Source organism: Oryza sativa, chromosome 10 (assembly GCF_034140825.1).
Source record: "Oryza sativa Japonica Group chromosome 10, ASM3414082v1".
Lineage (NCBI taxonomy): Eukaryota > Viridiplantae > Streptophyta > Magnoliopsida > Poales > Poaceae > Oryza > Oryza sativa.
This window is the reverse complement of record NC_089044.1, coordinates 10,927,729-10,938,659: the sequence shown is the minus strand read 5'-3', so window position 1 is coordinate 10,938,659 and position 10,931 is coordinate 10,927,729. Positions and strand designations below refer to the sequence as shown.

At 43.6% G+C, this 10,931-nt stretch overlaps 1 protein-coding gene across 1 annotated transcript; it reads left to right on the top strand.

The window, feature by feature from the left end:
• The first annotated feature begins 2,547 nt into the window (after positions 1–2,547).
• On the top strand, positions 2,548–9,942 carry LOC4348376 (vacuolar-sorting receptor 3). Its single transcript, XM_015759046.3, has 12 exons — positions 2,548–2,966; positions 4,186–4,878; positions 5,131–5,219; positions 5,362–5,431; positions 5,510–5,593; positions 5,674–5,750; positions 5,840–5,921; positions 6,829–6,911; positions 6,999–7,065; positions 8,082–8,210; positions 8,294–8,403; positions 9,407–9,942. Exons 1-12 carry the CDS (start codon positions 2,657–2,659, stop codon positions 9,506–9,508), a joined length of 1,896 nt encoding a protein of 631 aa, XP_015614532.1. The 5' UTR covers positions 2,548–2,656; the 3' UTR covers positions 9,509–9,942.
• The last annotated feature ends 989 nt before the right edge of the window (positions 9,943–10,931 follow it).

The window sequence follows — 10,931 nt, the reverse complement described above, 5'->3', positions numbered from 1 at the left end:
TCCCTCTATTTGTCGCCCAGTCTGATTTTTGTCCCTGAACCGCAAAACCGGGTACGACCCGTCCCCCAACTTACAAAACCGTGCAAACAAAGACCCTCGGCAGTATTGTCCCCGGTTTTGGCTGACGTGGCGCCTACGTGGCACTCAATTGACTATGTCTTTGTCCCACGTGGCATTGGCGTGGCGCTTATGTGGCAATTCAATAAAAAAATAAAATCCGTGGGACCCACGTCAGTTAAAAAAATAAATGGTGGGTCCCATGTGGCCCCACATGTCATCCTCCCTACTCTCTTCTCTCTATCTATCGTTTTCTTTTCTTTTTCATTCTTTTTCTTCTTTTGCTTCTGTAGATGGCATCAGGCGGCCGGCAGGAGCGCCGCGCCGGTGGAGAGGGCGACTGACGCGAGCTTGTCGGGCCGGCCGACGGGAGAGGAGTGGCGGCATACGCCCAGCTGGCGGGTGAGAGGGAGAGGAGCGGCGGGTGGGAGGGAGAGGCACTCCACCTCCGGCGCCGCATCCACACCCATCTGGCGCCGCATCCACCTCCAAGAGCACTGCACCAGCTCCCTCGTCCGCCACGAGCTGGAGCGGCTCTGTTGGAGTGTATAAAGTGAATTGCCCGCCTTTCCCTATCAGCTTAGGCTTTTAGGTGCAACTGGCTGGTGCATGCAACTCAATATGGTATCAGAGCCAGAGGTCTCGAGTTCAAATCCTGGCTGGCACGCAATTAAATAAAATAATTGCAGCCCGCTCCAATATTCCACGCTTGAGACTTGAGGGGGTCTCGCGTGAGGGGGAGTGTATAAAGTGAATTGCCCGCCTTTCCCTATCAGCTTAGGCTCGCGTGAGGGGGAGTGTTGGAGTGTATAAAGTGAATTGCCCGCCTTTCCCTATCAGCTTAGGCTCGGCGTCGTCGCCGACGTCCGCTCCGGCCTTCCCCCCATCGTTGCGCTCCGCGCTGACATGGACGCCCTCCCCGTCCAGGTCCCACCTCTTCCCCTTTCTCTGATTTCGGTCTGGGTGATTGATGAATGGTAGTTTTAGTTCGTAGTTCACTCTAAATCGCTTGTTTTGAGGGATTGATTAGTACTATGACCGGTTTTTCTCTTTGTTCAATTGACTTCATTCGGTTGTTTGTGATGGTAAAGGAATTAGTGGAGTAGGAACACCAGATCAAGGCGGCGGCGGTGGCGAGTTGGGGGAGAAGGAGGCGCCGCATTTGGACGTGCGTCGTCGTAGCTGAGGGCATGAGGCTGAGCTGTGCTAGGACGACGATGGCAGCGGCATTGCTGTTGGCACCAGTGGTGGTGCTGTGCTCGCGTCCAACGGCTTTCGGTGCGAGGCGACGTCGCCGGCGCCGATGGGGGAGAAGACTGCAAGATGGAGAGGTACGCCGTCGTCTCCAGCTCCGGCGGGAAGGAGAAGAAGAAGAGCTCGTCAAGAAGCTCTACCGCGCCAACTCTGGCGACGATGACCGCCCGCGGTACCACTCCTCTGGTGGTCCATCCCCCGTCGGCGAGGTCCCCATCACGCACTAGCTCATCAAGGTGGTGGCCGAGGTCGACGGAATCCACCGCGGCATCGGTGGCGGCGGCGGCGTTGCTCCTCCACCTCGTGCAGCTGAAGACGAGCAGGTGCGACAACTGGTGGCGGTGGTGGGTGAGGAGGAAGTTGAGGGAGGTGGCCAGGCAGCGCCAGTCGCTGCACACAACGTCGTCGCTCCTCCGCTTCGCTCGCTTACAGAAGAGGAGATGAAGAGAGGGAGAGGGAAGAAGAAGATGAGAGAGAGAGGGGAGAGGGGAGAGGGAAGAGGGAAGAAGGGAGGTGTGAAGATGGCATGTGGGGCCCACGTGGGTCCCATTGTTTTTTATTATTTTTCCGGTTTACATTGCCACGTAAGCGCCACGTCAATGCCACGTCAGATGAAGACCGAGTCAAATTAGTCACGTAGGCGCCATGTCAGCCAAAACCGCTATCAAAACCGCCGAGGGACCGCCTTTGCCCGGTTTTCGTAAGTTGGGGGACGAATTGTACCTGGTTTTGCGGTTTTGGGACGAAAATTAGACTGAGCCACAAATAGAGGGACCAACAGTAAACTTATTCCTCGCGGAAGAAACCGAACTCTACAAAAGTGGCAAGGAGAATCACAGAAAGCCAAGCGGCGAGAAGTTGTCCGATTGGTCGGTACACGTCACGAAATCCCCACACGTCACACTGACCGTAGGGCCCAACGATAATCCGCCACGATACGCCTCCATCCACCATGCCGGTCCACGCGACTTCCTCACGCGGAACGCGCGGGACAGTCGCCCACGCTGACAGGTGGGCCCAAATACCCGAGCCCACGTGTCAGCCTCCTTGCCCATTGCTGCCTGCTCCCCCCACGCATCCGAGCTCTCCATGCACCTGGTCCACAACTCTTCCCTTCGTAAACCGGTACGCGGGCCCACCTCGTCAGTGAGACGGTCGCCAGCACCCGGTCCAGGTAGCTCGCGTTCCACGCGAACACCACTCGAGCTAAAGAGAGAGAGAAAATAAACCGCTCCCATCTTTCTCCACTGCTGCTGCTTCGCTTCGCCTCCGATCTAAACCCTCGCGCCGCCGCCGGAGCAGCCAGCGAGCGAAGGGGAGCGAGCGCTGCGCCGCGGTGGGCGCGATGCGGGGGCCGGCGGGGCTGCCGCTGCCGCTGGTGGTGGCGGTGGCGCTCGCCGCGGCGGCGGTGATGGTGGTGGAGGCGCGGTTCGTGGTGGAGAAGAACAGCCTGATGGTGACGTCGCCGACGTCGCTGCGGGGGAGGCACGACAGCGCCATCGGCAACTTCGGCGTCCCGCAGTACGGCGGGAGCATGGCCGGCACCGTCGTGTACCCCAAGGACAACGCCGACGCCTGCGAAGCCTACGACGGGGACCGCCACTTCCGCGCCAAGCCCGGCGCGCTCCCCAACTTCCTCCTCATCGACCGCGGAAGTGAGTGCCGCCTCCTCCCTGCCCCGATCCCTCTCTGGCTCCGCGAGTTTGCGCTGCTCCGTGGATGGATTTGGTGTCGGTAGTTCATTCTAACATTGGGCGCGTTCGTAAATTGGGAAATGGCGATTCAGCTGCCTCGGCTAGGTTTTATTCGATAGTTTGGTTGGTGGTGAAGTAGGCGTGGCATATTTAGCTGATTGAGTCACCTAGTTGGCGGGGTAAAGTAGTGGATAGAAATGTCGTGTGCTACACAATATGTAGTAGATTCATTTTCGTTTGGCATAGCTTCGTTGTCAAGTGAATTGGCTTTGGGGGTAAACGCTGCCATTGATATGATAAACTAGTTAAGCCCGCTAGTTTCAGCTGTTTGGGCGGAAATTGGTGGAAGCATTTTATTTTAGTGTAACTTGTTTAATTTGTTTGGTAAATGTGGGTTTATCTATATATAGTAAATTTGGCCAAGAAGGGACAATTTTCTGCCCCCTTTGGAATATTGTGCACACATTTAAAAGTAAAACAATGCTCTGTAAACTGTTTCTTTTTGGCATTTTTTTTTCCTGTAGTCAGTCAAAGTGGTAGGTGTACTGATTGCTGGACAGCTGGAGTAAGTGCCACTGCAGATATGACCAACAAATTTTTGCCGGTTGTTTGGTGGAGTTGATTTGGATTTTGGAATTTGTGTCATGTAAACTTGAGTGAATTCACTTGGCATGAATCGTTTTAATTGTAGTTAGTTTGGCGAGTAGATAGGTTGGTAGTTATTTGCGATCATCATGGATGGTTATGAAACGGGTGATGGAATCTTTTCATTTTTCAGATGTTGCAACTGGTCGTGGTGATTTCTTGTATCTTGATATCTACTATTTTGATTGTTGATGTGCATGCACATCACTTGATTAGTCAGGAGGTCATCCTTGGCTGTTATCTCTAATCCTGTCTTATCTGGTGGCTGCTTTCTCCCTTAAAAAACACTTTCAAGTTCTCTGTAAAATATTGGTGAGGGAGACTATTTTCCCTGCTATCGCTATGCCTGTTCTCTTGCCACAGTTCATTTTTCTGGTTAAGTGATGGTGACACTTGTGCCCCCCCCTTTTTTTTTCAGATTGTAACAATGAAACTGGACACCATCAGAGTGTTTTATAATGTTATCTATGTTCTAGCTAGCTGCTCAGTTAGCTTGGACATAAACACTAATGTTTTCCCCTTATATCTTTTCCAGATTGCCTATTTGCTAAGAAGGTTTGGAATGCGCAAAATGCTGGTGCCTCAGCGGTCCTTGTGGTTGATGACAAGGATGAGCCACTGATTACTATGGACTTGCCACGGGAAGATGATGAGGCTGCAAAGTATATACAGAATATAACCATTCCTTCTGCTCTGATTGATAAAAAATTCGGGGAACAGTTGAAAAAAGCTATTAAAGATGGTGAAATGGTAAATGTGAATCTGGACTGGAGGGAGGCTGTTCCACATCCAGATGATCGGGTGGAGTATGAGTTGTGGACAAACAGCAATGACGAATGTGGGCCTAAATGTGATATGCTGATGAATTTCCTTAAGGAATTTAAAGGAGCTGCTCAACTACTCGAGAAAGGTGGTTATAGTCAGTTCACGCCCCATTATATCACCTGGTACTGTCCTCAAGCATTTGTTGTTAGCAAGCAATGCAAGTCTCAGTGTATAAACCATGGAAGGTACTGTGCGCCTGATCCAGAGCAGGATTTCAGCACTGGTTATGAAGGAAAAGATGTTGTTGTTGAGAACCTGAGACAGCTTTGTGTATTTCAAGTTGCAAAAGAGAGCAAAAAACCATGGATCTGGTGGGATTATGTAACTGATTTTCACATAAGGTGCCCAATGAAGGACAAAAAGTATAACAAGAAATGTGCAGAAACTGTCATCAAATCACTAGGTTGGTTCTTCTTTTGTTTCTGAGACTTTCCTTTGCATAATGATAAGCATGATTGTAGTAATTACTTGTACGTACTTAAATTGGACGTTTGAAATATGCCGGGTGTCTGCTTGCTGGTCCCTGTTCATTACAGTTAGAATCACTGTAGGTGTTTACATAGTTCATTGCGTGTTATGGCATGTAGCACTCGACATTTATACAAAAATGGCATCACTAATTCAATATACTTGTACTGCTTTATATTTCAAACAGGTTTAGATGTAAAGAAGGTTGACAAGTGCATGGGAGATCCAAATGCTGATTCGGACCACCCCTTGCTTAAAATGGAGCAGGATGCACAGGTGAATTTACCTTGTGATGTGTTGGTTATTGTTATATTTATCAGTAAATTGAAGTACTGTAAACTAGTATATTTGAATGTTTATTACCTTTTAATACCGCTTTAATATCTTTGTGTTTGATATGAGTTACAATGTTGCGTAGATTGGGAAAGGATCAAGAGGAGATGTTACTATATTGCCTACTCTTGTTGTGAACAATCGGCAATACCGAGGTAGGTGTTCTACAAAATCTGTTGTAAGGCTTAAACCTGGCATTTGCTCTGGCTAATTTTAACCTGGAAAACTAACAGGAAAGCTTGAAAGGAAAGCTGTCCTCAAAGCTATATGTGCTGGCTTTGAAGAAACTACCGAGCCAAATGTTTGTCTTAGTGATGGTAAGTCAATAAACTACATTTTCGACTATTCTGTATTTAGTTGAATACAGACTGCTGAGTCTTGAGTTGTTTCAATACAGAAATGGAAACTAATGAGTGCCTGAATGACAACGGGGGTTGCTGGCAAGACAAAGCTGCTAATGTAACAGCTTGCAGGGTATGTGCAGATAAGTAGATGGTTTTCACTTTGACTTTGCTGTCTTAGCATTTCTTTGTTATCTCACTTTGTTGTTGTTAACCTTCCAGGACACTTTCCGTGGTAGAGTGTGTGAATGCCCTACATTCAATGGTGTGCAGTTTAAAGGCGATGGCTACAGCAATTGTGAACGTAATATTTCTTTCTGTATCCATGCTCGTATCCTTCCATAGTCTCAGAAATATTACTCCTGTATCAGCTATGTCTACAAATTACAACATGCATAAACAAGTGACATTGAACTAATTAGCTTCTTTTCTGCAATATACAACTTCATTTTACAACTGTTTGGATCAGTAGGGATTACATAAAGAAACAATCTTGGTGAACATTTTGCCTGGTAGTCAATTCTGTTTTTGCAGTGTATAGAACTTAAATCGACATGAAAGACAGAAACGTATTTAGTATATTTAATATTTTCCAGTGTCTTTGAGAGCATTAAAATTCAGTGCGTGCAAGAGCGACAAGTTTGGCAGTTGGCTGCTAGATGAATTGCATGTGCAACTCATATTCTGTTCATTTCCTGGCTAGTTTTCCACTTCCCAGAGCTCTCCTTGTAAGAAGTGCCAAAATCTTCTGAATTTGCAGCATATGCTGGAATTGTCATGTGGAATTATGGTTGTGATGATACCATTGTTCATTTAGCCTTACCTTTGTACATGGATGGATGGATTATATATGGGAAGAATTGAACTTGTGTCCATGCAATGAAAAGTGATGAGATGATAGTGTAGAAGGAATCAGGTCACATTGTGTCTGTTTGCAGTTAGGAGTGTTGACTATTCAGTATACTTGGTGGCTTCACTTTTCTTCAGTTCTTTCCAGACAGTTAAAATAAATTTGCATAGTGAAGTCCATTATTAGGAAGTGGCATGAACAAGCAGCCGATATAATTGGCAATATATAATGGTGATTCTTGGTTTGAACTTATTTGAAGTGAATTTGAACTTGCTCTCCTTATGATAACTTATTTGAAGCATAATATATACTGCAGAAGTTTGCCGTAATTGATAATTCATATAAATGATTTTATTTGCAGCTGCTGGACCAGGAAAGTGCTTGATAAATCATGGCGGCTGTTGGCATGAGACTCGCAATGGCAAAACATTTTCTGCTTGTCAGGTAGTTTTGGGCTTTAATTAGTGCATAAGATATACTGAATAATGATAAGTTATCTTACTGTGTTCTACTTAAATGTTTATTTTCCAGGAATCAGGAAATGGAAAATGCCAGTGTCCAGCTGGTTTCCGAGGGGATGGTGTTAAAAAATGTGAAGGTATTTTACGAGTAACGCTTTCGCACTTTATTAGGATTCTAAAAGGAAAACTTATCCGTGGTTGTTCGCTGGAACCCCCAGCAAGTTTTCTTTTCCACTTTTGTCTGTACCATACTCTTATGCTTTCAGTAAAAGCTGGGCGAAAGCCTTCTCTAAAAAAAAACTTATCTGTGGTGTCGGAAATTCTTTCCTCAATGGCACACGTAATGTTACAATATAAATAATCCAGAAATGCTCTGAAATACCTGTTTTTGAATAAGTTATATTTTTATCAATGGTCTCACAGATTGATTAAATAATACATTAAACCTTGTTACCTTATGAATTATTTTCAAACATTTTTGTATAGAAATAAAATAAATCTCCTCACACCTTATTTCCACATCTGAACCCACACCATGATAGCACCAGCTGTAGGACAATATTGCAGTACTGGGACAAAATTTTGGCATACTGGCATGGCAAGGATTTGGTCACTCCACCGCAACTTGTCATACAAGTGCTGCCATGCCATCATCCGTGGTGGATACACACCACCACTCTTGATAGTCAGTTTTTTTTTTGATAAAAAAGATACGGGATAGTTTTTTTTATATTTTGGAAACAGGTTGTTAAAAAGAGGAAATTTTGTCCGTACTAAAACTCAGATTAAAGATATGCATATACATTTAATCATCTACACTGTTATCCTGTTCTAGCTATCTTCTCTCTCTAAATTTTAGTCGCAATAGTTCTCTCCACACAAAATGAAAATATTTTTTTTCAATCACAATAATTTTCTCTTTTTTCCCTTGCAAAAGAAGTCTCTCTTGCAATGTACTGCCTTGACAACTTTGATGCCTAAAATTAGAACAGGTGTATATTAGGAATAATACCTTACATTGAGGTTGTTGTAAAGATCTTATGAGTTATGATAAATCATTGTGAGTGTGGTAATGCTGGGAGTACAAATTTTGTGCCATGCAACATATACAACAGTTCTTATAGTGTACCTTATTTTCAATTTACGTTTGCAGACATCAATGAGTGCAAAGAGAAAAAAGCTTGTCAATGTCCAGAATGCAGTTGCAGAGATACATGGGGTGACTATGAATGTACTTGCAGTGGGGACCTACTGTACATCAAAGAGCATGATACTTGCATAAGTAATTTCTAAATTTTTTGTGATATTTGTTTCATCCAACTATTGTAGGTCACTTGATATATTATTTGTTTGATCAATCTGCAGGTAAGACAGCTGTTCAGGGTAAAGCAGCTTGGGCTGCAGTTTGGGGAATCTTGATAGTCTTGGTAGTTGTGGCAGCAGGAAGTTATGTTGTCTACAAATACAGACTAAGGGTAAGCTAGCTAGTTGATAATATTATCTCCATTCTCATAGCTTTCATATTTAAATGATGAATTGTTCTGCTGTCCTATGGTTTGTTGATTGATTAGAACTTACTAGACATCCTTAAAGTAATATTTTACTTTAACTTGCCATTTTACGTTTGTTGATTCAAATGGATGCAACATCATCCTTATTATATACTAGCATACATGAAGCTAGGATTTCATTCAGATGCAAAACATTGTTTTATTTCTGATCAATTCGCTTCCTCAATGTGTGCTATTGCATTGTGAATCAAGATCAGTAATAATGCATCTAAAACTGAGTTATTAGTAAAAGAAAGTAACACTGTACAAAGATATCTCTTGTGGGTGCTGTTTGTTACTTTTGTAGTTGTGACCATATCATGTTTTGATTACTTAGTTTTTAGCTACACTGGGCAACACGTTAAAGGGAACTATTCTAATACCTTTCGGTTGCATTTTATAATCCGGGTGATACGTTATTCCCTCGATCATGGTTAGAGGATACTGGTCGAGTTCTGTTAGGGGATAATTTTTTGTTCTTTGCAAAGAGGGGAAAAAGGGTGATAGCCATTATCTAACCGTATGTTTAATTGATGATTAGTTCCTGTTTTGTTTCATGATAACTCAGTTAAGTATATCTGGTTGTTGGTTAATAGGATGTATTTTGTCCTCAAATAATATTTCTTGGCATTGCATTACTGGGCTAAGTGCTGTAAAATGGAGGTGCTTCTGCCACACATTTCCAATCACTTGTCAGGCTGTTATCCTAATTGCAGCAGTCACAAATGGGTTGCCATAGACTTGTTGAGCTTAGATTTTGTGTAGAATATGCCAACTTTGTGCTGGATGTTTTTTTGCCTTGTACATTTGCTATAGTAAGGGTCAGTAATGATCAGACCTTTTTCATTTCGAGATCAGAAATGTCCACCACATCTTTATCCATAGCTTATGACCTGCTAATATTAATCCCGTGTGCTGTTTCTTTCAGTCATACATGGACTCTGAGATCAGAGCAATCATGGCACAGTACATGCCACTGGACAGTCAAGGGGAGGTGCCAAATCATACAAATGATGAAGAACACCATTAGCAAGAGTTTAGTTTACCTTTGCAAACCAAGGAACAGCAGGCCCCCTTGGCGTCACGGACAGACTGACACATGCAGAAATGTGATGTTTTGAGATGCTTATCAGGTATACGGGAGTGATGTGGAGGTGAATGTGGCTTGATATTTGAAGTCCGTTAAATCTGTTGTTCACCTGCTAATTTATGTGGAGCAGTTTCACCATACGTGCCACACTGCCACTGTTAGCTCCATTTGTGGAAGTGTACATTTGTAGGCTTTTGGTTGAGAAAGTATCCATAGAGTTTTTAGCTTATGAATGGGGGCCATGTAATAGTAACCTATCTCCGATATGCATCTGGTGCCACACGAAAGACTGTTCAAACGATGTGAATTGCAACATTTGTGACATTGCAAAGTTCCATTGGAATAAATAATGACCGGCAATGTATTATGATCTAGATTTGGGAAATCGTATGCACATAATTTTTCCGTTCGATCTTATGCTTCTCGGTATTATCTAAAGTTGTAGTCGTAATACTGGCTGTCGACGATCAAGCGTAGAATTCGAAATGTACTTCCATTGTCAAAAATAATTATTTACGTGTTCGTATTGGTTTTCAAAAGAATAATTTTAATGATACCCAGTGATAAAAGGGACGCTTCGCGCGCGTTATGCGGGCTTAGGTGGTTTGATGATGATGGCGAACGACAACGCTAACCCATCCTGAAGTTTGTGGCCAATGCTACTAGCTTCGTTGTGACTGAGGGCCTGTTCTTTTCTCAAACATAAACTTTTGATGACAGTGATACGCTTTTCAAATTGCTAAACGGTGTGTTTCGTGCGAAAACTTTCTATATGAAAGTTGTTCTAAAATATAAAGATTAATCCATTTTTTAAGTTTGTAATAATTAAAACTCAATTAATCACACGTTATTACTACCTCGAACAGGGAAAGTACACAGAAAAGACCGTTCTTTTCAATTTCGAATATCTATATATTAGTTCGTTTCTATTTCTAGTTATCTATTTCTATATATTAGTATTAGTTAATAGTTGTTAGCGATCCCGGTTCTGTGAGTTCTTTCTTCCGTGATGAATTGTTGGTACTAGTCCTCCATTTTTTCTCTGTGGACCGAGGAGAAAGGGAGCTCAACAGGAAGAGGATTGTACCATGAGAGAAGCACAGAGGTCAACCCTCTTCAAATATGGAACATGGGTTCTTGCAATGCAATGAAGTTGGGTCCTCATATCGATCTGAATGAATCAGTCTTTCTACAGAGGTTAATCTTTGCCTGTTTTGCGTGAAACACTTAATCTTTATCTTCATATTCATCTTCAGGAGATTCAAACATCACCTGATAAATGGTACGATGGATGAAAATGATTTGGATAATTTTTGAGAACTGGACATTTTTCCGGAAACAGATAGTGTCGGATTGATATTTT